This window comes from Xenopus laevis, chromosome 2S (genome assembly GCF_017654675.1).
Source record: "Xenopus laevis strain J_2021 chromosome 2S, Xenopus_laevis_v10.1, whole genome shotgun sequence".
NCBI classification, from domain to species: Eukaryota; Metazoa; Chordata; class Amphibia; order Anura; family Pipidae; genus Xenopus; species Xenopus laevis.
In genome coordinates, this window is record NC_054374.1 from 168,533,596 (window position 1) to 168,561,570 (window position 27,975).

A 27,975-nucleotide genomic window follows, 5' to 3' on the forward strand; every position below is an offset into this window, starting at 1 on the left:
TTGCCAGTGAGACCACCCAGATCCCATATTACATGCTAAATGCAGGAGATGCCCCCTTCCATGGGGGGGTTAAACTCAAGCAGACTAGAGATACTCAGTAATCTTGTGGCTTTGCTGTGGTTTTAAGAATGAATCTCATGGGACCCACTGCTGTGTCTTCTTACCAACTCCTTGGTCACAGGAATCTGGTTTTATTCTCTGTGCCAGAAACTCTCCCTGGCATCACTATTTGCCAGAGTTTTACCATGTGGATCATGGGGAGGAATCCTGGGCAAAAGGTACAAATTTCCAGGCTTTGCCCACAATACACCCTGTACCTATTCTTTGTAGCTGCCATTTTAAGGTGCAACGTTAGAACAAAACATAAAGCTCTGTGCCCACCATGGAAAGGCTACAAATCTGGTGCCCTGTGGCTGCTCATTACCCACTGAATACTTCATTTGGGAAACCTCAACCTGTAGGGGTTCAGTTGAAGACTGAGCTGTAGAGAAAACATGGGCATTTCCCTGAGGGCATCTCACATTATTTAATGCCAGTCTTGTGCAGGAGACTGGCCCAGGGCATATACTTTCAGTTGCTGGCATGGCACAAGGTTGGTAACTGTACCATAAAGAGTAAATACCCATAGGTACAAACTTCACTTTCTCCAACATATAATTCACTTGCACTCACACTACAGCATGAAATGAATGTGACCTGTGCCAACCACCTGCACAAGAGCCTGCTTGTCCCACAAACACATGGTGGCACTGGGTGAAATGCCCATGATCAGAAGAACAGAGAGGAGGGAGCAAAGAGGGGGGCTCTTTAGGGTGAATGATAGAAAGTAATTGGCTCAGTAGGGAACTCACTGGGTCTTAAGGTGGCCATACACGGAGAGATCCGCTCATTTGGCGATGTCGCCAAACGAGCAGATCTCTCTCCAATATGACCACCTTGAGGTGGGCAATATTGGGCTGATCCGATCGTGGGCCCTAGGGCCCAATGATTGTATCCTAACGCATGGGAAACGTGGGGTCGGATCACAGGACCACATCAACGAACAGATTCGGCCGCGATCCGACGGGATTTTTTGTCTCGATCGGGGAAGCCCGTCGGGGGGGCCCCATACACGGGCCAATAAGCTGCCAACTTGGTCTGTCGGCAGCTTTTATCGGCCTTTGTATGGCCACCTTTACTCACAGATGAACTGGGTGGTCTCCATCCCACTCCTGCCTCTATATAATGGAAGGGGGAGCATTTAATCTGTAGCTTACACGTGAGTGAGTGAGTGAGTGAGTGAATGAGTGAGTGAGTGAGTGTACATTAAATATCATGGTTTGGGTGCATGCATAGCAAAGACCTGAGATTTAACTCTCACCCACTTCTTGTCCTTGCAGGGACCCCCTGTGTTCCCATCAACCACCCAGAATATTACCCCCCTATTGTTACATCATTGCCACAAATAATACAAAACTGCCTCTATTACTTACAATTGTGCCCCGAAATACCAACCCCACTGTTATTAGTCACTTATAGAAGAATTACAACACTGTGTCACTTACATACAGGATTCATTCCCTGTGTTTCAGCAGAACAACCCAAAATCACAAATCTGGGAAAAATAACTAAATATCATGTTTTTCACAAATGGACTGATATTTGTGACCCCCAACTGAGATGAACTGCAGGTACCTACCCATGCAACCAGACTAGACTGTGGGCAATAAAGAAAGAGAAGCAGAGAACTTCCAGCTTCTTCAATGTTTCTCCCATTCAATAATAAAAAGTGCCAAATTGCAATCCAGATTTGTTCACCAACATCTGTGTTTGTGGAGAAATATATAGATGAAGTGTCTATGTGTCCCACCACAACCAAGAGAATGTGCTTCTCATCTTGTCTCCTCCCCAGTGTGAGGAAGTTTGGGCCGGGGCTGAACATTGACCATTCACAGGAGAGTCTAATAATTCCCCCTTTCCTTCAACCTTCAGCTCCAAGGTTAGTTACATAGTTACATAGTTAGTTACATAGTTAAATTGGGTTGAAAAAAGACAAAGTCCATCAAGTTCAACCCCTCCAAATGAAAACCCAGCCCCATACACACAGCCCTCCCTACTGTCACATAAATGATATATCCCCATATCTATACTAACTATAGAGTTTAGTATCACAATAGCCTTTGTATTATGTCTGTCCAAGAAATCATCCAAGTCCCTCTTATAGTCATTAACTGAATCATCACCCGGCAGTGCATTCCCCAACCTCACTGTCCTCACTGTGATGAACCCCCTACTCTGTTCCTTTAAATGAAACTTCTTTTCCTCTAGTCTGAAGGGGAGGCCTCTGGTACGTCATTCTCTTTATGGGTAAAAAGGTCCCCTGCTATTTGTCTATAATGTCCTCTAATGTACTTGTAAAGTCTAATCATGTCCCCTCACAAGCGCCTTTTTTCCCCCAGAGAAAACAACCCCAACCTTGTCAGTCTCCCCTCCCCATAATTTAACTCTTCCCTCCCTCTAACCAGTTTAGTTGCACTTAGTCTCTGCACTCTCTCCAGCTCATTTATATCCCTCTTAAGGACTGGAGTCCAAAACTGCCCCCATACTCCAGATGAGGCCTCACCAGGGACCTATAAAGAGACACAATTATGTTTCATCCCTTGAGTTAATGCCCTTTTTTATACAAGAACTTTATTTGCTTTAGTAGCCACAGAATGACACTGCCCAGAATTAGACAACTTGTTATCTACAAAGACCCCAAGATCCTTCTCATTTAAGGAAACTCCCAACACACTGCCATTTAGTGTAGAACTTGCATTTATAGTATTTTTGCCAAAGTGCATAACCTGCATTTATCAACATTGAACCTCATTTTCCAGTTTGCTGCCCAGTTTTCCAGTTTAGACAAATCACTGTGCAAAGTGGCAGCATCCTGCATGGAACCTATAGTTCTGCACAATTTAGTCTCATCTGCACAAATAGAAACAGTCCTTTCAATGGCACCTCCAGGTCATTAATAAACAAGTTGAAAAGCAAGGGACCTAGTACAGAGCCCTGCGGTACTCCACTAACAACACTGGTCCAATTAGAAAATGTTCCATTTACCACCACTCTTTGTAGTCTATCTTTTAGCCAGTTCACTATCCAGGTACAAATACTATGTTCCAGGCCAACATTCCTTCATTTAACCAGTAACCTTCTGTGTGGCACTGTATCAAATGCTTTAGCAAAGTCTAAGTAAATCACATCCACTGCCATCCCAGAATCGAGGTCTCTACTTACCTTTTCATAAAAAGAAATTAAGTTAGTCTGACAAGATCTATTACGCATAAAACCATGCTGGGACACACTCATAGTATTATGATTTGCTATGAAGTCCAGTATCTTATCCTTTATTAACCCTTCGAAAAGCTTTCCTAACACTGACGTCAGACTAACTGGCCTATAGTTTTGAGGCTGAGAACGGGATCCTTTTTTGAATAGAGGCACCACATTAGCAATTCGCCAGTATCTCGGCACAATGCCAGATCTCAATGAATCCTGAAAAATTAAGTAAAGAGGTTTGGCAATCACAGAGCTAAGCTCGCTAATTACCCTGGGATGAATACCATCTGGCCCTGGACCTTTGTTAATCTTAACATGTTCAAGTCTCTTTTGAATTTCCTCATGTGTGAACCATGCACCATTAGTTGTATTACTAGAATTGGGAGTGTTAAGAAGGAAACCTTCACTTACTGGTTCTTCATTTGTGTAGACAGATGAAAAATATGAGTTCAGAATCTGCGCTTTTATTTTGTTTTCATCAACCAGCTGACCCCCTCTGATAGTAAGGGTCCCACCCCTTCCTGCTTCATTTTTTTACTATTAACATATTTAAAAAATAATTTTGGATTTTTTTTACTGCTTGCTGCAATATCCTTTTCTATAGCAATTTTAGCTTGCCTTATAGCTTCTTTGCATGATTTATTGGCCTCCTTGTACCTTATAAATGATTCGGCTGTACCAGCTAACTTGAAAGCCTTAAAAGCAGGTCTTTTCTTACCCACCTCAACACCAACGCTTCTATTGAACCAAAAAGGTTTTGCTTTGCAACGACGTTCCTTGCTTACAAGTGGAATATACTGACAAGTAGATTTATTATAAAGACTTCCCATTTTTGTTCTGTGTTTAACCCTGTGAAAAGCATTTCCCACTTAATATGTTGCAGAGATGCCCTTATACTGTCACAGTTTGCAAGGTGGGTGAGAAGATCTGAGTGAGGCCTTTGATAGACTTTACCCAGTTGGGTGTTGGGACATGAGGATGAGTGTGGATGGGTTAGAGATGAGGGACAAGGACAGAAACCACCTGGTATAAATGGAACCAACTGTCTGATCATGGGGTGAGGGGGGTAGGGGGAGGAATGTCATTTATTACTGGTGTTGTTTATGTTCTAGTAGGGGGTCATTAAGATATTCTACATTCTGATCTCAATGTGCAGGAATACCAGCGTTGCTCTCCATGACAGTTCCCCTAGTTATTTGTGTGTAACCCCCTTCACACCTTTTGCTCCTTATTATTTTAGTGTAATGATCTGCTGCAATTAACAGAGAGGCGTGGGCCCCATATAGGAACACAAGGGCCCCTGTCTGAGAAAGAATGGCCCAGGGCTCATAGTTTTGGCCCTTCAGCCACCCAGAGGCTTCTAGTAGCTGAGTAGAAACATGTATGTCCCTGTCACTATATCCCATAATATGATCATGTGTCTGTCTATAAAAAGAACAAGCCTCATGTCTCCTAAAATATCCCCCCAGCCGAGCAATCCCTGGTCTGTCCCTGGCACAGGAGGAGGAGAAGGAGGAGAAGAAGGACATACACAAAGGAGAAAAGGTAACGGGCCAGTTATTTACTTTATATTCCCCACTTCCTGCACTTTATATACAGGGAGAGGCTGATATAAAACAGCCCAGGATTGGGGAATCCCTAAGCCCCTTGTACTAATGATACAACTAGTGTAGAACTTGTGTATCTTCTGTGCACAGTGTGTGTATCCCAGTGAGTGTGTTTATCCCAGTGAGTGTGTTTATCCCAGTGAGTGTGTGTGTATCCCAGTGAGTGTGTGTGTATCCCAGTGAGTGTGTGTGTATCCCAGTGAGTGTGTGTGTATCCCAGTGAGTGTGTGTGTATCCCAGTGAGTGTGTGTGTATCCCAGTGAGTGTGTGTATCCCAGTGAGTGTGTGTATCCCAGTGAGTGTGTGTATCCCAGTGAGTGTGTGTATCCCAGTGAGTGTGTGTATCCCAGTGAGTGTGTTTATCCCAGTGAGTGTGTGTATCCCAGTGAGTGTGTGTATCCCAGTGAGTGTGTGTATCCAGTGAGTGTGTGTTATCCCCAGTGAGTGTGTGTATCCCAGTGAGTGTGTGTTATCCCAGTGAGTGTGTGTATCCCAGTGAGTGTGTGTATCCCAGTGAGTGTGTGTATCCCAGTGAGTGTGTGTATCCCAGTGAGTGTGTTTATCCCAGTGAGTGTGTGTATCCAGTGAGTGTGTGTATCCAGTGAGTGTGTGTATCCCAGTGAGTGTGTGTATCCCAGTGAGTGTGTGTATCCCAGTGAGTGTGTGTATCCCAGTGAGTGTGTGTATCCCAGTGAGTGTGTGTGTATCCCAGTGAGTGTGTGTATCCCAGTGAGTGTGTGTATCCCAGTGAGTGTGTGTATCCCAGTGAGTGTGTGTATCCCAGTGAGTGTGTGTATCCCAGTGAGTGTGTGTATCCCAGTGAGTGTGGTGTATCCCAGTGAGTGTGGTGTATCCCAGTGAGTGTGTGTATCCCAGTGAGTGTGTGTATCCCAGTGAGTGTGTGTATCCCAGTGAGTGTGTGTATCCCAGTGAGTGTGTGTATCCCAGTGGAGTGTGTGTATCCAGTGAGTGTGTTATCCAGTGAGTGTGTGTATCCCAGTGAGTGTGTGTATCCCAGTGAGTGTGTGTATCCCAGTGAGTGTGTGTATCCCAGTGAGTGTGTGTGTATCCCAGTGAGTGTGTGTATCCCAGTGAGTGTGTGTATCCCAGTGAGTGTGTGTACCCAGTGAGTGTGTGTAATCCAGTGAAGTGTGTGTATCCCAGTGAGTGTGTGTATCCCAGTGAGTGTGTGTATCCCAGTGAGTGTGTTGTATCCAGTGATGTGTGTATCCCAGTGAGTGTGTGTATCCCAGTGAGTGTGTGTATCCAGTGAGTGTGTGTATTCCCAGTGGTTAACCCAGTGAGTGAGTGTAATCCCAGTGAGTGTGTTTATCCCAGTGAGTGAGTGTATCCCAGTGAGTGTGTTTATCCCAGTGAGTGAGTGTATCCCAGTGAGTGTGTTTATCCCAGTGAGTGAGTGTATCCCAGTGAGTGTGTTTATCCCAGTGAGTGAGTGTATCCCAGTGAGTGTGTTTATCCCAGTGAGTGTGTGTATCCCAGTGAGTGTGTTTATCCCAGTGAGTGTGTGTATCCCAGTGAGTGTGTGTATCCCAGTGAGTGAGTGTATCCCAGTGAGTGTGTGTATATTCCAGTGAGTATGTGTGTCCCAGTGAGTGTGTGTGTCCCAGTGAGTGTGTGTATCCCAGTGAGTGTGTGTGTCCCAGTGAGTGTGTGTGTCCCAGTGAGTGTGTGTATCCCAGTGAGTGTGTGTATCCCAGTGAGTGTGTTTATCCCAGTGAGTGTGTGTATCCCAGTGAGTGTGTGTATCCCAGTGAGTGTGTGTGTCCCAGTGAGTGTGTGTATCCCAGTGAGTGTGTGTATCCCAGTGAGTGTGTGTGTCCCAGTGAGTGTGTGTATCCCAGTGAGTGTGTGTATCCCAGTGAGTGTGTGTATCCCAGTGAGTGTGTGTATCCCAGTGAGTGTGTGTGTCCCAGTGAGTGTGTGTATCCCAGTGAGTGTGTGTGTATCCAGTGAGTGTGTGTGTCCCAGTGAGTGTGTGTGTCCCAGTGAGTGTGTGTATCCCAGTGAGTGTGTGTGTCCCAGTGAGTGTGTGTGTCCCAGTGAGTGTGTGTATCCCAGTGAGTGTGTGTGTCCCAGTGAGTGTGTGTGTCCCAGTGAGTGTGTGTGTCCCAGGGCTGAAAACTATATGTCCCTCTAGAAATATACCATGTGTACCCTGTATGTATAATCTGTAACCCCATCAGCCACTTACTGTACGACATGCAACTTGTTTTGTAATAATTCACTTATTCCCTGTGACCGTGAGTTTCTCCTGTGTTTATAATGTTCTTACAGTGGGTAGAATAGTGAGTAGTGCTGTATATTTATAATATGAGTCTCTTTGGGCTGAGATCTGTTATCCTGTTAAGTTCAGCCAAGAGTTGGACATTAATCTTCAGTAGTGATGGGCGAATTTATTCGCCAGGTGCAAATTCGCGGCGAATTTGCGCTATTCGCGTCTGGCGAAACGCCCGTGAAAATTCGCGGAAAAAATTCGCCGGCGCCAAATTTTTTTTTCTCGAAAAACGGACGCCGGCGTAAAAAATGAGACGCCGGCGCCGTTTCGCAAATTTCGCGCGAAATTCGCCCATCACTAATCTTCAGCCACTGAGAGCCGTCATCTGCCAAGGGATGCTGGGAGTTGTTATGTGAGAGAATTGTATTATGTCCATTATAAAATAGAGTATATACTACACAAGTGATTCTTTTGTATTCCATATATTGATTGATGTCACAAGTGTGACTCCACCTTGCCCAATACTAATGTGTAGCAGAGGGAATATGACTGTGTAGTAAAGTCCATGTAATGTTAATTAAGCATTTAATTGTACAGTGTGACTATGGGAAAGGCCAGTACAAGTGGTGCCGTATCTATTAGAAGGGAAGTCTCCTGCGGTTTCTATAGGGTTTGACTTTTGTCAGTCTGTGTGTGTTTATTTGTTGAGTTTGTGGTGGGTTTGGGGACTATATCTTTAAACAAACAACTGGAAATGTGACTGGAAACTGTCTTGTGATTATAGAATTGTGCCACCAGAATGGGGGCTGGAAGCCCTGGTACCAACATCATCTGGGCACTTGCTCTGATCTCCACCCTGTCACTCATCCACCCCAGCGAGGTACAGTCACTTAGTGATTATTATGTTTTTGGCAAAATGTTATCCATTAGTGTCAGGAACCTGTCAGGGAAGACAGGAGGGCACATAGAATGGGATTTGAGGCTATAAAGGGCACATTACATGGGTGGAAATAATGGAAAGAGACTGTAGCACATCTTGTTATAGTCCAGTAGGAACAGTGGGAAAAATGATAAGAGAAGTCAGCAATAAACAAACTTAAGTACTGGGGTCCAGCTCTCTAGCAATGACGATCTAAGGATTTAGGCACTAGAATTTCCTTTGAGACTGACCTGTGTGCAGGGAAACTGCCTGGTGATGATATTTTCTCTCTGTACAGGGGGACAGGACTGGAATGTCCAGGAGAGACGCATTCCTATCAAAGGAGTCTGTGTTGGACATGGCACCTTCTTCCTATGATGATCAGTATAAAGGGTGCACTGAGGCCATGGAGGCCGAGATTCCTACACTCTTTCAATACGAGTATTCCTCAAACAAGGACTTTGCTGAAGCCTGGGATTCTGCCACCTTCAGATGGGAAGAGAGAAAGGGAAAGATGGTGGTTCCCCCTGGATTTAAGGACCAGTATGCTATAGCAATATTTGCCTACACCAGCAGTGGTCCTCTCCACAGAATCTTCAATGAGGCAGTACGCCAGGCTGGGCAGTCCAGACAGTACTATCTAACAAACTTCAATTTTAAGGTCTTACACTACTATCTGACCAGGGCACTTCAGATGCTGGATGCTGTGGAATCACCAACTTGTCACAAAGTCTTCAGAGGAATAAAGGGGGTTAGATTCAAATCGGAGCCCAGGAAACCAGTCCGTTTTGGCCAATTCACATCTTCATCAAAGGATGACCAGAGCGCTTTGTCCTTTGGAGAAGACACCTTCTTTAGCATCCATACCTGCTACGGGGTCAACATCAGGAACTTCTCCTTCTTCCCCAGTGAGGAAGAAGTGCTTATCCCACCCTTTGAGAAATTCAAAGTCACCGATTTCAGCACAATGAGCAGAAAAAACATCATCACCCTCCAGTCTGTGGAAAAGTCCAGTGTGTACAATTGTGAGTTTGTGAAAGGTGAGGTTTAATTTTCCATTGAAAGTCAATGAGTCAGTGTTGCACACGTCTGTCTGGACCTTTGCTCCACCTTTAGATAAAGCCCTTGTTCTCAGCTACCTACTGAATCTCACGGGCACCATTGTTGGTTCCCATGGTGAGTGAGATGTTAGGGTTAGTGCTTACACATTGTCACAACAAATACATGACAAAGAATGAGGATACTGGGCTCATGTTCTGCATTTTCAGCATCTGACTTGGACACGGCTGGTGGTTAGTGCTGGGGTTTATATTATTATTAAGAACATTGGTGGAACAAATTCCTTGTGCAGGTAAAGTGCGGTCACTGCACTAGGTTGAGAAGATCTTTTCTCCATCTCTGCATCCAAATTGTGCTGGGTTCCACCAAGTCACCTTTCCTAATGAAAGGATCCCTCGTCCAAAGCTGGATACTAGTGAGCCTGCAGATGTACTGTCAATAAGCGCCTAGTCTGGGATTCCAGGTAACCCTCTGAACCCACCAATGATAGCTCTGTAATTCAGAGCAGTGTTGGGAGGTTTTTTAAGGTCACAATACATCTGCAGTCATATAACATGGAAGTGTTTTAGTACAAGTTAACACCCCCCCCCCCCCCCATTGAGCGTTGGTCTTGCTGAGGTCAGTAACTGCCCTGCTGGAATGGAAGTGGTTAATATTTGTGCTTGTGTTTTGCAGAGAGAAGATGCAAAGCCTCGTGGTGCCCTTTCAGTTCAGGTAATGGCAGACAATGTGCCCAACAAAGCAAATAATACAGATTTTGATGTTTTCCCAAACTTTAAAAAAGAGGCAGAGGGGGTACTTGGCATCCCCCTACCTATCCCCTAACCTGTGCATCATCCAGACACAGGGGGCTCCTAATACCCCTCTGCACCTCTCTCTCAATGCAGAGAGCAGAAATGTCTGTGGCACAAGTGATACTTAGATGAGATTTAAGGGGTGCACTCTTGCTCTCTAGCACCTGCACCCCACGAAAAGGAATTACTTCTAATTTGTCTTCAGAGAGTCTCTATCTGCAGACCCCATGCCTGTTGTGCCGGCAGCTCATTCCCTTTGTTTCAGTTGGTCTGTAAATAAAATGCACTTCCCCTTTATTCCTCATATTGTCCAATTATAATATTTGTATTTTGTTTCTTCCAGCCACAGGCCCTGGGATGGGAATCCTGCAGATCATTCCAAGTTGTTGGCTGATACTCCTGTGGGGCCCGCTGGGGGGTCTTCTCTTACCCTGATTCCCCCAGCTATTGCCCCAGTGACTGTGACCTCTCAATGTATTTCTCCTGCAAAGTCTCCATTATAATCAATATCTGCTCTACAACTTGCAAACCCTGAACTCTGTCTCTAAATAAGGTGAAACCCAACGCCCATCCCATAGGAAATGATATAGAGAGATGGACCATCCAATATATTTTTATTATTTGGACTTATTGCTCCATGAGGATGAAGAGGATAAATCATACACAGGGGCTCAAACTGATGAAACGCAGATCAGTGATGACAGGGGTGGAGGGTGCAGGAAGAGTAATGGTCTGGGCCTCTTCCCATGGTTTGGACCCCTGGTTTCCTGCAAGCAACTCCCCGCAATAGTGTTCCAGCATCTCGTAGGACACTTCCCAGAGGAGATGGGGCAGTTATAGCAGGAAAGAGAGGGACAACTCAACTGAACCCATTTGGGATGAACGCCGACTGTGAGCCTGATCCCCAACATCATTGCCCAACCTCACTAATGCTCTTGCTGAATGGAAACAACTCCCAGCAACAATGTTCCAACATCCACTGGGAACCTTCCTAGAAGCACCGGGTGGGGGCTTCATATTACCCCTTGGGTTGGGAATAAGATGTTTGACAGGCAGGAGCCCCTTACGTATGGCCTTATATTGATGTGTGGGAGCTGCTATATTGCTTCTCACATGAGACCATTTTCACAGAATCATTGGATTTGTTATTTACAGATAGCGCTACATATAAATACAAATTATAGGGCAATATACATGGTCCAGCCCTACAGTGATGGTTTATTATATTATAATCAGGCCCCTGTGAGTGGAAGCTGCCCTACTGGCCTTTGCCAGAGGCACAAGTGTCATCAATAAACTCCCCTACATCAGTTGTGCCTGTTGGGCAAATAGCAGGGGGGAGGTTGGTGTAACCACTGTAACAACACAAGGTATTGGGGTTATTATGAGCCCTCTCCCCCTTATTGCCCCTGGCAATGCATCTGGGCTGCTCACATACCTACAGGAGATACCCTGAGACACAACTGTGGGGGTACCTGTACCTACACCTGAAGCTTCACCCCAACATCCCACGGTTTTGGGAGCGCAGGTCTTACTCTGTGTCTATAGGTTGTGCTGTATCCACGGCTGAGCTCTATAAGGTTATTATTCATAATATTATTAAACACATTCACATATAAGCTGGTACTGGCCCTGTTGTCATTGTTATATGTTGGATACTACCAATCCAGACTCCAAGGAAACCCAAAGAGACAAGTGTTAGCTCTGTGGCCCAGTTGCTGCTGATTTGGTTGGCATCTATTTTCCAAACAGAGGTACTGGGAGTAGGAGGTTCTGCTGGGCAGGAAGGCTGAGGGGGATTTCCCACCAGTTATAAACACAATATGTTCTGAGTATCTGTCAGACTACGGGAGCCCTTCTGACTGACCCCAGGCCCTACATAAGGCCCTTTCTCTTAATAATAAGGCAGCGCCTTGGATTTATGTCATGGTTCATGTTTTTTTATTAGACTTAAATTATGGTGATTGCAATTATGGAAAAACCCTTACGCAATCATTCCGGATAAGAGATCCCAAACCTGTATTGCATTTACTGGTAGCCCCCCAGGTCCCAAATATTCCCAATAATAGATCATATACCTGTACTGTATTTATTGGTACCCCACCTCCAGGTTCCAAGAATCCGGAAAAGAGATCCCAAACCTGTATTGCATGTATTGGTAGCCCTCTAGGCCCCAAGTATTCCCAATAACATATCCAATACCCCCCTAGGTTCCAAGCATTCTGGAATAGAGATCCGAAAGCTGTATTGCATTTATTTGCACCCCCTAGGTCCCAACTATTCTCAATAATAGATTCTATTGACATGACCAGTATTGTATTTATTGGTCCCCTATAGTAACAGATCCCACCCCAGTATTGTATGTATTGGTTCCCTGTACAGAACATATAACTCATAGACAGGGAACATGTGGAACAGCCATTTATTGGGGCTCCTCCTCATTAGGGAACAGTGTAGAGCAGCAGAACAACAAGGCACCTCTATATTATAGAATATTCTGGAATTGCCGATCCTGGTGCTTCCTCCACATCATTCCCAGCCGGTGGGTCTCATACAGATTGCTGCCGGATTAGGGCTCCCTGACGTAATCTCCCCAAAATTGTGGCCAGACTGATCAGAGTAACAATGGCAATGGCCGCTGCACTGGAACACTGGAAAACAAAAAGACCCTCCGTCAGCACTGGACTTTGACCTCCGCTGTGTTATCCCTGGGAAGGGACCTCTGAGTTTAGAGGGTGCTCACCCCCAGGGTCTTGTGCATTAGACCTGTAATAAATGGACAGATAAGCACCCAATAAACTGTCATTCTATGTGACATCTGGCTTGTGGCTACAGTAGATCTGTTTGTGGTGCCTCCTTCTCATGGGCAAATATCACCTGTGTAACCAGAGGGGCGATTATCTTACTGTGAGTATGGGGGTGGGAGAAGAACCCCATTACCTTGAGCATGATTCCATGGAAGGCCCACATGTATTGTATCTGAGCATTGATGAGAGCCAGGCTGCAGGGAATGTATGAATCGTCACTCTCGTGGTCTCGGCATCTGAACAGATCAACAGCCATGTTATTATTATTATTGGCATCATGCTTATATTCTGTATTCTATCTTCCTCCCCTTAAACACATAACCTTTATAATAATCCCCAGAACTGCTAATGGGCTGATGAGGTTGGGCCCCATCCTGTACAATAATGCCCAGAGGAAACACTAATGAGATGATGTAGGATCAAGGTCCAGTCTATGTAAAAACACCCAGAGAAACCACCAATGATTGGTGTAGGGTTAGGACCCATTTTATAGAATAAATCTCAGTGATACCCTAAGGAATTTATATATGGTTGGGCCCTGACTGATATTGTAATCACCTGAGAAACCCCTAAGAAACTGCTGTAAACTTGGGCCCCAATCTACAGAATAAACCCAAGAGGAACTATAAATGAGATGATGAAAGTGTTGGATCCCTGTCTACATTATATTCCCCAGAGGAACCACTTTTGGGTTGGTTAAGAGCTAGACCCATCTTATAGAATGAGCCACATTCTGATAATGAGTTGGTGAATGGTTGGGGCCCACTTCATGTTGTGATTCCCAAAGGAATGGTTCCTGGTCTTGTCTATGGTTGGGTCCCATGTTATAGAAATAATCCCAAAAGTAAATGTAAATTAATGTATGATTGGGCTCCATCTCGTACCTTCTGTACAGCTCTATAGCGATGGTGTAGTTATTGCTGCCTGTGGATCTATTGAAGCCCAACTCATGAAGGGTGGACCATGGAACTGGAACTCCATCTTCTACCAGGATACCCAAGTTGTAGAGACCCTGGAAGAGCAAAGCAGGACCCAAAAGATCAGACTGAGGTGAGTCTACATAATATAGGCCCCCCATGAAACTGAATTCCCATTGGTTCCTGTTGGCATCCCCTTGTCACTTGCTGCTCAGTGCAGTGGGCGCCTCTAGAGCAGAAAGTGTCTCCCACAAACCAATGGCTAATGAAGGTGGCACTTGCTTGTCTACCATATAAAACCTTCATATATCAGTAAAGGGACCCCCATTCCTGCTGGAGCCGATGTCATGGCCCTCATACCGCCCCTTGGCTTTGCTGTGGCCCTTGAATGAGGGACCATCATTGTGTCTTCTCCATATTCTCAATGAATAACTGTGATCATAGTGATGTGTCTGTGAAAGAAACAACCCCAGGCTCCACAATGTGCCACATTTATACCGTATGTAGGATAGAGAGGAATCCTGAGCAAGAGGGTCCGGTACCTGGGGGTCTTTCAGTAGAGCGGCAGCTTTGTACATCTGCACTGCAGCCTGAACATTGCGCTTCCTCCTCATGTGAGACGTGTACAACAAGTCCCCCATCTTGATCTGGGCTGAGACAAAAGACCAAGAGTCACCCAATGCACCCATACAGGTGATCAGAGTAGTGGGAGGAGCCAATGACAGACAGACAGACTTACCATAGGATGATGGGGAGGCACTTGATACTGACAGGTTGTAATATTTCCACATACAGTCTGTATGGATATAGTGACTCATGAGGCCGTCCTGTTAATTAATAACATGTAATATTAATAAACAAAATGTAATGAGCGCCCTCTAATGGCCATAGCTGTAATATTCCTGCTGGGGGGCCCAATACTCAGCAACGCTTTTGTTTTAAATATAAAAATAAGACACAAAATGAGCCGTGTGTGGCAGAAACTTTACCCACCCTAAACTGGACTGTGTAAAGAGGGAGGGCACAGTTGGCATTTGGTTACGCCTCTCCTGAAACTTTGTGCCAGTTTATATCAATCCACATAATATTGAAACGATTCATTAATGGAAATATAGTTATTTATTTATACTCTTTGTCCCAGGACAAGAGGGATGACCAGACCATTTTTGTGAGCAGCATTGTAGGGTGCAAGTTTGTACGGGTGGGAATAAGGGGTCCCCTTGGGTGTCTCTTACCTGTACCACATTCATTATTGGCTCCTTTGAATCAATGTATTAGCTCTATAGGAGAGCAGGGTCGCAGCGCAGAGGATTCAGGTGCCGTTACCTGGGCATCCCTCTTGTGCCCGTATTTTATTAATAGATAGACTCCTGTACTGGTGCCAGGCACAATGTTGGTAGCTGCACCAGACAAAGCAAATGCCCACAATGTTCAACCATCTCCAGAATCTATTCACCTGAACTCCCAAATGCAAAGAATATGCCCGTGCCAGTCCTCTGCACAAGAGCCTCCGTGCCCAGTAATATGCCCAACATGGGGGCACTGGGTGAAATGACAGACAATGAGGGACTCACCGGGTCATGCTGACAGATATACGCTGCGTTGAACTGGGCGATCTCAAAGCCGGCCTCCGCTGCCTGTATGTAATGGAGAAGGGACTCCAGCCTGGCAGGAAAGGGCAGCATTTAGGGCATGAAGCTGGGCACATATTATTGCACAAGTACCAGTGAATGACTGGTCATTGGTACTGCTGGGTGCTACAGTCGCTCACTCCTAGGGGCTTTTGAATCTGAGCTGAATGCTGAGGATCAATTACAAACTCACTGAACAGTTATGTCCCATGTGGCCCCCCTTATAGTCACTGACTAAAGGTGGCCATACACGGGCCGATAAAAGCTGCCGACAGACTGTGTCGGCAGCTTATTGGCCCGTGTATGGGGGCCCCCGACGGGCTTCCCCGATCGAGATCTGGCCGAAAGTCGGCCAGATCTCGATCGGATGGGGTTAAAAATCCCGTCGGATCGCGGCCGCATCTGTTCGTTGATGCGGTACCGCGATCCGACCGCCCGTTTGCGAGCGCTAGGATCCGATCGTTGGGCCCTAGGGCCCACGATCGGATCAGCCCGATATTGCCCACCTCAAGGTGGGCATATCGGAGGGAGATCCGCTCGTTTGGCGACATCGCCAAACGAGCGGATCTATCCGTGTATGGCCACCTTAACTCAGAGTTAGAGAGCTGAAAAGCAGGAAGTAGTGTTCTGGCTATTATGTTACACATCCACTCACTCCAGCCTTTATACATTACATTTTTGCCGAACTAACTATATTAGATACATTTTTTATTTTGCACAACCTATTTACCCGTTTTTGTTTTTATACTGAACTGTTCCTTTAAAGGAGTATACTTTCACTTTAAGGACAACCCCTTTGCACACATCTAATATGTAATTGGGTAACTACCCATGATCCTCCCCTGTGATTGGTGCTGCCACTTACCAGGAATGTTTCAGATACGCGTCCAGGCCCTTCCGTAACTGCATCCCGAGATACCCGTTCTGTTCTGCTGCCCATTTTGTCCACCTGGGAGATGAAGAACAAAGGTTGTGGGAAAACAACTTCTTTCGAGAAGCCTCCCCTCACTCTGCTTAACTACCAAACGCAACACCACATACAGTACCACATTTCTCACCCACTTAATTCAATCTTACCCACTCCCACACCTTGTGTATTACTCCCTTCCCTTTAGACTGTAAGCTCTTTTGCATAGGGACTTCCTCACCTTTTTGTACCTGTATTGATTGTGATGTTTGTTACTCCATATATTCTATGTATGTAATTCATGTGATTTAGTTGTATAATCACATTTACTTTACAGTGCTATGCAATATGTTGGCGCTATATAAATACATGTTAATAATAAATACATGTTAATAATGATATCAGCAATGTAGCACCACCAGTTGCACAAAGAGCTACCAATTTCACTCACATCAATGAGCAACTGCAGCCTATGAGATAACAGCATTAACCCCTGATAAATGTCAGGATACTTACACAACTGCATCATGAGGATTCCGTGGTACCAGCCCAGGGATCCCTTTGATCCAGAAAAATGAGACATGAACAGCTGCATCAATGTGACCACGGGTTGCGGATTTCAGGTAGTAGTGATACGCTGCAGTCTGAACACAAGCATTGTTATAAGGTCTCCCTGTTCTGTCCCAGGGGATGATAACCAGCTCTATCCCAGAGACCCAGGGGATGATAACCAGCTCTATCCTAGAGATGCAGGGGATGGTAACCAGCTCTATCCCAGAGACCCAGGTGATGATAACCAGCTCTATCCCACAGACCTAGGGGATGACAACCAGCTCTATCCCAGAGATGCAGGGAATGATAACTACCTCTAATCCAGAGACCCAGGGGATGATAACCAGCTCTATCCCAGAAACCCAGGGGATGACAACCAGCTCTATCCTAGAGATGCAGGAGATGATAACCAGCTCTAATCCAGAGACCATGGGGATCATAACCAGCTCTATCCTAGAGATGCAGGGGATGATAACCAGCTCTAATCCAGAGACCCAGGGTATGATAATCAGCTCTATCCCAGAGACCCAGGGTATGATAACCAGCTCTATCCCAGAGACCCAGGGGATGATAACCAGCTCTATCCCAGAGACCCAGGGGATGATAAACAGCTCTATCCTAGAGATGCAGGGGATGATAACCAGCTCTAATCCAGAGACCCAGGGGATGATAATCAGCTCTATCCCAGAGATGCAGGGGATGATAATCAGCTGTATCCCAGAGACCCAGGGGATGATACATAGGTTTGTCCCAGAGACCTAGGGGAAAATACCCAAATCTATCACAGAAAAAATACCCAGGACCCAGAGACAAACACCCAATTCTATCCCATTGACCATGAGGAAGATACCCAAGTCTTCCCCAGAGAGGCAGGGGAAGATGTGTTATTGGTTGCTATGGGTTTCTACTCTTGGCTCAGCAACTGCTGCCTCACATTAGAATTAGATTTTAATTCATTTTTTACAGAATTATCAAAGGAAACAGAGAGACTTACATAATTTCTGCCTTGGCCTGGATAATACCCATTAAAGTACATAATGCCGAGGTTGAAAGCAGCTTCTGCATTCCAGAGTTCATCTGCTCTTTCCCAGTATTCAATGGCTTTCTCATAATCTCCCTCATACCTCTCATAATACCAGCCCAGGCTGTTAAGGGCTGGAACAAAGTTCTAGGATAGAACAGAATTCAGATACAGTAAGGACACAGGTCAGACAGAGTTCAGATACAGTAAGGACACAGGTCAGTCAGAGTTCAGATACAGTAAGGACACAGGTCAGACAGAGTTCAGATACAGTAAGGACACAGGTCAGTCAGAGTTCAGATACAGTAAGGACACAGGTCAGTCAGAGTTCAGATAAAGTAAGGACATAGGTCAGTCAGAGTTCAGATAAAGTAAGGACAAAAGGTCAGTCAGAGTTCAGATCCAGTAAGGACACAGGTCAGTCAGAGTTCAGATACAGTAAGGACTTAGGTCAGTCAGAGTTCAGATACAGTAAGGACACAGGTCAGTCAGAGTTCAGATACAGTAAGGACACAGGTCAGTCAGAGTTCAGATACAGTAAGGACACAGGTCAGTCAGAGTTCAGATACAGTAAGGACTTAGGTCAGACAGAGTTCAGATACAGTAAGGACACAGGTCAGTCAGAGTTCAGATACAGTAAGGACTTAGGTCAGTCAGAGTTCAGATACAGTAAGGACACAGGTCAGTCAGAGTTCAGATACAGTAAGGACACAGGTCAGTCAGAGTTCAGATCCAGTAAGGACACAGGTCAGTAAGAGTTCAGATACAGTAAGGACACAGGTCAGTCAGAGTTCAGATACAGTAAGGACACAGGTCAGTCAGAGTTCAGATACAGTAAGGACACAGGTCAGTCAGAGTTCAGATACAGTAAGGACACAGGTCAGTCAGAGTTCAGATACAGTAAGGACACAGGTCAGTCAGAGTTCAGATACAGTAAGGACTTAGGTCAGTCAGAGTTCAGATACAGTAAGGACACAGGTCAGTCAGAGTTCAGATACAGTAAGGACACAGGTCAGTCAGAGTTCAGATACAGTAAGGACACAGGTCAGTCAGAGTTCAGATACAGTAAGGACTTAGGTCAGACAGAGTTCAGATACAGTAAGGACACAGGTCAGTCAGAGTTCAGATACAGTAAGGACTTAGGTCAGTCAGAGTTCAGATACAGTAAGGACACAGGTCAGTCAGAGTTCAGATACAGTAAGGACACAGGTCAGTCAGAGTTCAGATCCAGTAAGGACACAGGTCAGTAAGAGTTCAGATACAGTAAGGACACAGTTAAAGTACAGATACACTTGGGTTACATAACCAAAATCTAGCCCCCACTTCTATCAAGTAAGAGGAGCCTAGTCCAGTATGAAGTAGAGCTGGTAGTCATGGATAGAAAGCAGGTAAGTACTGCAGATGGTATTATTCTTTATATTTAAGAGAGCAGAGATCTCACCATATCGGCCGCTTTCTTCAGATACTCTAAAGCCTTTGGTATATCCTGTTTCACCCCTTGGCCCTGTATGAGAAAATCTTACATTGATACAGAACCCCTGAATATAACAGTAAAGCAGGAACGTTTGGGGTACAAGATACTAATGGTACATTTTAGCTATTTCCTCTCAAAAATGTGCCCAATGCCAGAGATGCTTATTCCTAAAAACTGACCGAAATAGCAACTGTCACAGAACTAGAGGAATCTAATTCATAGGGGATATATCTTATATGTAGTAGTGAGTGATAGTGGGAGATGGCAGAGAAGTTTAAGGAGATGGTTTGTGGCTCAGTATGTGGCACGTTGGGTGTGGGAGGAAGAGGAGCTACAAGTGTTTGCTGGACAAGGTATAAAATAAAGATTCCTCCAAACTTCCCAGTCACGTAAACTTGTTCCCAGTCCCTATAAACCATTCTGAACAGTGAAGCCAGAACAGAGAGGGAGATAGAGATACTTACCCTGAGCAGCACCACCCCATAATCATACATCATTACTGGGTCCTTCTGCTGCATGGCCCCCTTCTCATAGAACTTAGCAGCAGCCTGGAGGTTGGAGGAGATCCCCTGTTGTCCCCAGTACAACATTCGGCTCACACTTTGCTGGAAAGGCAAATGCCAGAGTGAGTATCAGGGTAATGGGCTGAGCTCCAGGGAGTGCCAGTCTCACCATATTCATGTTATTTAGTCTCACAGTCCCTGTGCCAGTCTCACAGTGCCCATATCAGTCTCACAGTGCCCATACCAGTCACTCTCACAGTCCATGTGCCAGTCTCACAGTGCCCATATCAGTCTCACAGTGCCCATATCAGTCTCACAGTGCCCATGCCAGTCAGTCTCACAGCCCGTACCCCAATCTAACGGTACCTGTGCAGAGATAACACCCTGCTTGGCCTGGTATCGTAGCCACATGAAGAGATCATCATCCTCCTTCGTCTGCAGTTTTAGAACTTCTTCATCAATCAGGCGGATGGTCTCTACATAGGACTGTGCAAATATAGGGTCAGTACTGGTCCCATGTTCTGAGTAGAATTTCTGCTGCCCGAGTCCCTGACCCCACGGGCATTACTGTACCTGGTCTCTGTTTGGCTGCAGCCGATCTTCTGTTGACTGGAAGGCGATATTGGCATAATAGGCATAAGAGAGGTCGTAGTCTACTGGGTAACCATCTCCACCCATGTGGTGTTTGTGGCCAAGAGACATGAGAGACAGACGATCGTCCTTCTGTGCGGCAATGAGCTTGAGCATTAGAGCCTGTGGGGGGGGGGGGGGCAAATCCACATAATAAAAAGCCACATCCAAGGGGAACAGTAACAACTTTATATGAGCCCCTGAAGGTATGTGCTAAGTTATATACTATAGTGTATCCCCCTCATAGTGTGCATAGAACATTCCTGTCTGTGTGTGTGTATTAGGAATATGAGTGAGATCTGCTATTTAGCAACAACCTTCAGTATCTGCACTAGGCAATTCTCTCTATTTAAACCCCTGATCAGTAATTATTCTGTCATCTGCTACTGACCCCATGCCTCCTGCTTAATTCGTATACTGGATTCTTGCACACAGTAGAGGGAGATGTCAAAAGAAGTTGAACTTTAACCTCCATGTGGACATTACAATGAGAAAAATAAAGGCAAGTGATACAGAGTCGGGCCATAACAATAAATTTACCTTCGATGGGTCCATTTTAATCCCAAATCCAGTCTGGAAGAGAACCGAGGCAAGATATAGGGCTGGATGATACCCCAGACAGCCGGCCTGTAACAGCAAGCTTATGGGCCCATTCATACGAGACAGACCATTGGTGGAGAGGACTCTCCTCATGTAGATATGATACAGGGCTCTGCCAATCTGCTCCATGTTCAGGTGCTCCCCTCCTGCCAGAATAAACACAACCTTACTAATAAAAAACTAATAAACTTAATAAATTAAAAAGGTTGCAGTGGTACCAGGAGTTGGGTAGTGGGAGTTCAGTTTTCCCCATCAGTGACATGGTTCCCATAGCGATATGAGAGATCTATTTTGCATGAAGCAGTGGATTACTAAGATGCCACCCAAAGCTAAAGAGACACCATGAGTGCACTCACCCCCCAGTTCCGCTTTCCTTCTCAGAAGCCGGGTGACAGTGGCTCGTTTTGGCATTGCAGGTGCCTCCATCGCAGTGCACGTTGGCCCAGAAGATATTGTGTTAGAGCCTGAAACTAGATCTTGGAACACATCCCTGCAGGTCCCTGGAGAGACAAAGATCAGGGGATACAAGAGTATGACCTAAGTGGGAATGTCCAGAGCATCTCCAGGTATGGGGCACATTCCCAGAGTAGAACAGCAGAACCATACAGGATTTCGGTTTGGTGTTCTGCATGATCCACATGGGGTTTGTATGTCTGTTCTTCTTCAATCAACTCTATTATTCTCTTTTGTTCTTTTATCTGCCTCTATTATTTGCCATAGGGAAAAACCCAGCCATAGGGGGTACTTCTGTAGTTCCATTAACCCCAACATCTAGTCCTGTCCAGTTCATCACATGGCTACTTGTACGGGGCCCTATCATTTTAATTGGGTTTCTGATGGAGGTCACACCCAATAACACAGGAGAACACCATGCTGTGATTGGACCAGAGACTTCCTGGTGGCCATTTCAGTGATACAAGGTGCAGTAATTGCCATCACCCTGCCATACCTGGAGGCATCTGCCATCTTGATGCTGACAGAAAAGACTGGTATTTGCTTCCACAATGTTGCTGGAAGGCTTGGCATGTGTTGTACCAGTGGGACAGATGGAGGCTTTGGAGAAGCTTGGGGGGACTTGCCTTGGGAAATAAAGAGAGAAAAAGCTTGAGAGAACCCCTTTTCAAATAGCAGGATGAATGATTATGGACCTGAGGTCTACCCCCACTACCACTAAAACTCCCATCATGCCCTGAAAAACAGAGCTGCTTGGGAGTTGTAGTTCAGTGTTAGCTAAAGGTCTCCAGGACTTACCTTATCAATAAAAGTTATCTTGTTCCTATAATACACAGTGGGTCCCAGGAACCCAATTATCCCAGAAACAAATTGACATCCGGTCAGACTAAAGTATCCCGTGGTGTCATCCAGATACACACTGGTCGGGAATCTACAGACGGACAAGAAGAAAGAAACTGTTTTGTGTCCCAATAAGGTGTATTCTCTTCATCAGAGTGTAAGCTCTTTGGTTCAGGCACCTCTCTTATAGACATCACTCTAATACCCCCCACATCCCTCTACAACCTCATCTAGCATTGCCCAGGGCTGCAGGCTGATGGCACACATTTTTGGCCAGTCTGGGTAATGTTACCTGGGAGCAGGGTGGTATTAGACCCATGATCTGGAGGGGAAGCACCAGAACCCCTGCTGCCTGGACTGTGGCCTTGCTCTGTGGCCCTGCTCTGCACACAGGATCAAAGCTGTATCTATGGCAAACATATATAGAAAGAAAGTCCCATCTAATGGGAGCCAACAGGCTGGAGTAGAAATACAAAGAGTAGTTTGACTTATTGGAGGGTGTGGCTTCCTCCGTCCAGTGTTACCATTGGATAGAGAGCAGGTAGCATTGAGGGGGCTAAAGAGCTGAGAGTTTAATAGGAAGAAACAATAACGGTACCTGTAGGACATCATGCTGGGGGGATCATCATCGCATATCACTGTGAGGTTGGCCTGGGGAAGGAAATTACTCGTTAGATTAAATGGTTCTCTAATTGCTCCATAATTAGTGGGGGTGAATATTCCTTCCCCTCCAGGGACTGGCACAGTGGCACCTCTCCGGTCCATATTAAATACTGACACTCGGCCCATACACCTCAGCACCCGCTCCTCCACCATGCCACTCTACCAGTCGCTCTGCCAATCCCTGCATTGGTTTCAACCACCATTCAAATAAAATTAACAAAGATATTCAGAGCAGTTCATAACTCTGTCCCACCCTTTATCTCTGAACTCATCTCCAGATACTCATCTGCTTGTTATCCTCTTCTTAAGCTTGTTTGCTTTGCTGCCCAGTGGGTACCTATAGGGCTAATACCTCGTCAGACTGACTGTACTTCCCCAGAGGAGGGGGGCTGCCTCAATATAATTCACATTCCCAAATACAATTGGTCCAGTTACTCCACCTAAAAATGTAGTACTTAAAGGATAAGTAAACCTTAAAATAAGTGAATGTAAAATTGATGAGGGAGGTATTCAAAGCACTTTATATTCATTATTTATTTTGTTTTTATTCCAAGATATTAAGGGATACATGTACTGTTAATATGAATGAATTTTGTTACAACAGCGCCACCTGCTGGTCAGTTTCCCACCAGTCTGACCAGCAAGTAGTCAAGGAAGTTGTCAGGAGAAAGAAAGAGGCTGATGTTCTTCTGCTTAGGAATAAAATTAGAAACCTTTCTCACATCTTTCCTAAGCAGAAGAACATCAGCCTCTTTCTTTCTCCTGACAACTTCCTTGACTACTTGCTGGTCAGACTGGTGGGAAACTGACCAGCAGGTGGCGCTGTTGTAACACAATTCATTCATATTAACAGTACATGTATCCCTTAATATCTTGGAATTAAAATAAAAGAAATAATGAATGTCAATTGCAAATGTTCATAGAATAGCGACCTTATCAATTTCACTTATTTTCAAGGTATAAATATCCTTTAATATAGGTGTGGTAATTGACTCAAGCCAGATCTTCCTGGATCCTTACCAATGAGTTGTCCAAAATGAGGTGGATCTGGCACCACTGGTTCAAGGGGAGGGACACAAAACTCTGAAAGGCATAGGTTTTCCCAGACATCAGATCAACCTGAATATGTAACTGACCTGCGCAGACATAAAGGGGGTTAATGGGAAATAAACATAAAGATATGGAAATATCCATGGGAAACCCATTTATTGAACTGTATAGAGAATTCTTTATTGACTCAGTAACCAATCTTACTGGTCAACCAATGAAGAGCAGGGAGACATGGATTAGAAGCAGTTTTATCATGCAGGACCAGGAAGTAGAGCAGGGAGGCTGAAATGACGGTAGGTCCCTAATGCAAGACCAGGAAGCAAAGCAGGGAGGCTGAGATGGAGGTAGGTCACTAAAGAAGGACCAGGAAGCAGAGCAGGGAGGCTGAGATGGAGGTAGGTCACTAATGATGGTCCAGGAAGCAGAGCAGGGAGGCTGAGATGGAGGTAGGTCACTAATGAAGGACCAGGAAGCAAAGAAGGGAGGCTGAGATGGAGGTAGGTCACTAATGCAGGATCAAAAAGAACGTAAGGACTTAGGGCAGTATTTTAGAACTTTTCCAGTAGGCTTCTAAGGGTGGTGAAAACATTACTGTCCCTCTGTAAAATTAAATGGGTTTTAATGAAAAAAACAAGAGGACTGACAGAAAGACAAGATGTGATTGACTGATATAAAAGGACACAGAACACGTTACCTTCACTGTTTAGTAGCACAGTTGGAGAAGAATAGTCGCTATCATCACCAACATGGTAGAACAAGCCACATGTCCCTCTAGAACAGCCCTCCAGTAGGTACAGCCAAGTGGAGAAGGTGCATCTGGACAGAAAATGGACAGAATGTTTCATTAAGGAAAGGGGTAGAAGAGCTGAAATCCAGCCTCAGGGACAATGAACACTGCATGTGAAAACTCATGTACTGCAAATAGGGTGTCAGATTGGGGTGACAGACCCCCTACCCACAAACATCATATTAACCTGTGATTTTAGGCACCACTGTGTAGGAATTTCCCTTCTTGGTTAGAAGGTGTCAGAGCCAAATCCCTATTATAATAGTCTCTTGATGAGTTGGCTTTATGCTTCTGTGAGACTTTCCAGTGGAACAAAAACATTGTATCACATTTATCTTTCCATTTACGTAAAACCCCAGAAACACATTAGCTCATGATCAGAGTAGTGACAGAACCAGCCCATCCCTCCATTAGGTTTTAGAGTTGTTTTATTTTTAAACATAATTATGGAATAAAGAATAAACCAACCAAATACATCAGCTTGTCCCAATGGGAAGGGGAATAATGGACGTACTCAGAAGGAGAACCTTACCGTGGATTGCTGATGGAGGCTTTCCTCTGTCTCTCTAGAACTCGGTTCTTGTAGGGCTCCAGGGTCCTCAGCACCCCAAAGTCCTCCCCAGTCGATGCATAAACAAACTCCAGGAGATGAGCAACCTCTGCAAAGACACAAGTCAATGTGGAGATTCTACAGTTTAGAATGGCCATTTGAGATTTGCTGATTTGGAATCAGGGTTTCACATGATCTGGTCATCTTAGGTGGGGATCAATACCAGGCACCTTTGTTGAAGAACAACAGCCAAGGTTTCCTTCCTTCCTAAGTAAGGAATCAAGTGATGGACCAGCAATGAAGCCTAGTGGGATCCCATGTGCCCCCTCTATGCTCAGGTGTGGACCCCATATTTTACGTTGGATATTACCCATGTTATGGAACCCTGACCCAACAATGCCTTGTTTACTAATTTGTTGGACAACCCAACCCAACACTCATTACACATTGTTACACAACATAAAGTTTGTTTGTTACTCTTTACTGAACTTACTATGGATGACAAAACAGGGTTCATTAACTTAATCGTCTCACCCTAATGAACTGAAATAACCTGCAGCAACAAACATTATAATTTGCCCCACAGCAGAGCTTTGTTCACTTTGCCTCTGGCTCTAATACCCACCTGGCTCCGCCTGACACTGGGGCAATTTGTTTTTTCCCAGGTTCCAAATGAGCTGCTGGTCCCATCGTAGAGACCTACTGGGGGGCTTGTAGGGGCGGCTGTAGGGGGGCACAGCTTGAACATAGTGGATTTTCTTTACCAGCCCCCTGTTGTAGGTGAGCCAATCCGCAGGACTGGTATAATCAGAGGGATAATCGGAGATCCAAGCTCTCAGAAACACATCATGTACATATATGGAATTCCTTAGAAAGTAGTCTTCTCTGTAGACCATCTGGTCTGGGAAGTCCAAGCGGATTTTCCTTACTGTCTGTTCCTGTTGGGGGCCACACGACCATCTTTTCTTAAACACAGACACGGATGAAGCAATGAGGGATGAGGCAATTATATCTACGTGTACCAGTTGCTCCTCCTTACATTGATACCAAACCTGCAGAACATGTCCCTCAGAAACCTTGTCTGGTGGGTTGAGGAACTCAAGAGAAGATACACTCAGAGATCCGAGGGGAATTCCAGATTGGGCCGCCACAAGCTGCAGTGCAACAAAGTAATTACTCATTAAACCCTTCTTCATTTCCTTCTCCCCCCCAACAACTTGGCCAATCAGATCTGATACAATGTATTCACCATTTCTTTTCACAGTTTTAGAGTGAGACACAAGCTACACAAGTATGAAACTGTATGGAGAGATTTATGGTGGGGATATAGGTGACCGGTCATTAGGTTTAAGGAGGCTGCCCAAAACTGGGGTCACCAGGATGAGGTGTGAGTAGTCCGTTGTATTTGCCATATTATTAGGGTATGTGAGAGAGAGATATATAGAGAGAGGATACACACACAGATGAAACCTACAGAGAAGATACACACAGAGAAGAGAAGGAGAAGATACACAGAAGATACACACACAGTTGATACTTACATGACCAGCCCCTGTCTCCTCTGAAAGCAGAAGTAGTGACAGTATCAGCTACCCAGAAAGTTACGGGGGTCACATTAATCTGATATACATAGAACACACCTTGGAACACTCTACACAAAAACTGGCCTATTAAGTGTAGCAAATGGCATAGGCATGCGGAGTCATTTGCTGGTTAACACTATTATATAGTTGCCTCACTCTTGGGGATTGTAAGTTAAATGTTGAATCTTCCCTAAACCCACCCCTGCAACTCAAGCCCCTCCATCTTCAGTCGTACCTGGAAAAGCAAGAAGAGCGCAGCTGCAGATGTGCCAGGCATGGTGGTGCCCATCTAGGGTGATGCAGTGCAGTAGGTGCCCCTGTTAATTGCTGTGCATTTTGGGTCCCAGATGCAATAGGGGGTCAAAGATCCTTAATGCCAATCTCAGTATGTGCCAGTCACTCTTACCCCCAAGTCCTGCCCATCAGCCTTCAGTGCATTATTTGCCTCTTCCCTGGTATCCAGCCAACCAACAAATGCCAATGTTTGCCCAGTAACTCTCCCAGTAAACACCAGTGATTTCCTTGCCAGGACTGTGTGCCCAATGGATTCCAGTGCCAGCCTTGCCCAGTAGCTGTGCCCAGTAAACACCAGCAAGTGGAACACACACTCCTGTATGAGAATACGTGGAGCCCTCAGTGCTGAGTTTTAGGCTGAGCCGCCCCCTGCCCTTAGAGCCAAGGAGTAAGCCGTGCCATTGGCCAGACATGTCAGTGTGACCAGTAGTTGCCGGAGATGTTGTTCCTTCTCCAATAGGATGTGCAGGTGCCGCTGTACAAACACTAGTAACAAACAGCAGCCGGTCACGCTTGTGGCACTGTCCTTATGTACACACTGCACATTCACACACACCTTGTACAACCAGCACAACTTCTACTGCTGACTGCACTGTTTTCCTACACATACCCCCAACTCTGTGTAGTAAGGATGCACCGAATCCCAACACTTCCACTGGCCAAACTCATAGTGAACCTTAAAGGGCACCTATCACTGCCAAAATCAAAAATATATTAACAATCTGACCTGTACAACATAAACACGTTTAATCAAACTACATATATAGTTTTTTGAAAAAAACTGCAGGTTTTAAA

General features: G+C 45.3%; 2 protein-coding genes across 5 annotated transcripts; one reads left to right on the forward strand and one right to left on the reverse strand.

The window, feature by feature from the left end:
• Positions 1–1,958: 1,958 nt before the first annotated feature.
• On the forward strand, positions 1,959–11,534 carry art1.S (ADP-ribosyltransferase 1 S homeolog). Of its 3 annotated transcripts, none has more exons than XM_041584687.1 (5): positions 1,959–1,978; positions 7,931–8,026; positions 8,364–9,105; positions 9,800–9,838; positions 10,262–11,534. In XM_041584687.1, exons 2-5 carry the CDS (start codon positions 7,946–7,948, stop codon positions 10,351–10,353), a joined length of 954 nt encoding a protein of 317 aa, XP_041440621.1. In that variant the 5' UTR covers positions 1,959–1,978; positions 7,931–7,945; the 3' UTR covers positions 10,354–11,534. The 3 variants fall into 3 exon arrangements, with proteins under 3 accessions (XP_041440621.1, XP_018105988.1, XP_041440622.1); XM_018250499.2 differs by lacking the exon at positions 1,959–1,978 and adding an exon at positions 4,766–4,848; XM_041584688.1 differs by lacking the exon at positions 1,959–1,978 and adding an exon at positions 4,766–4,848 and having other exon boundaries at positions 8,364–9,090; positions 10,262–10,314.
• Positions 11,535–12,324: 790 nt separating this feature from the next.
• Positions 12,325–27,908, reverse strand: LOC108710096 (protein sel-1 homolog 3). 2 transcript variants are annotated; one of them, XM_041584686.1, is made up of 24 exons: positions 27,122–27,907; positions 26,343–26,457; positions 25,929–26,263; positions 25,286–25,412; positions 24,661–24,782; positions 23,937–24,052; positions 22,852–22,904; positions 22,212–22,344; positions 21,910–22,039; positions 21,317–21,460; positions 20,901–21,106; positions 20,304–20,483; positions 20,097–20,216; positions 19,692–19,832; positions 19,195–19,257; positions 17,727–17,900; positions 16,697–16,824; positions 16,139–16,222; positions 15,217–15,307; positions 14,382–14,469; positions 14,185–14,294; positions 13,610–13,737; positions 12,859–12,961; positions 12,325–12,569 (listed from the first exon to the last, which is right to left on the reverse strand). In XM_041584686.1, exons 3-24 carry the CDS (start codon positions 26,197–26,199, stop codon positions 12,468–12,470), a joined length of 2,814 nt encoding a protein of 937 aa, XP_041440620.1. In that variant the 5' UTR covers positions 26,200–26,263; positions 26,343–26,457; positions 27,122–27,907; the 3' UTR covers positions 12,325–12,467. The 2 variants fall into 2 exon arrangements, with proteins under 2 accessions (XP_041440620.1, XP_041440619.1); XM_041584685.1 differs by having other exon boundaries at positions 25,929–26,457; positions 27,122–27,908.
• Between the last annotated feature and the right edge of the window lie 67 nt (positions 27,909–27,975).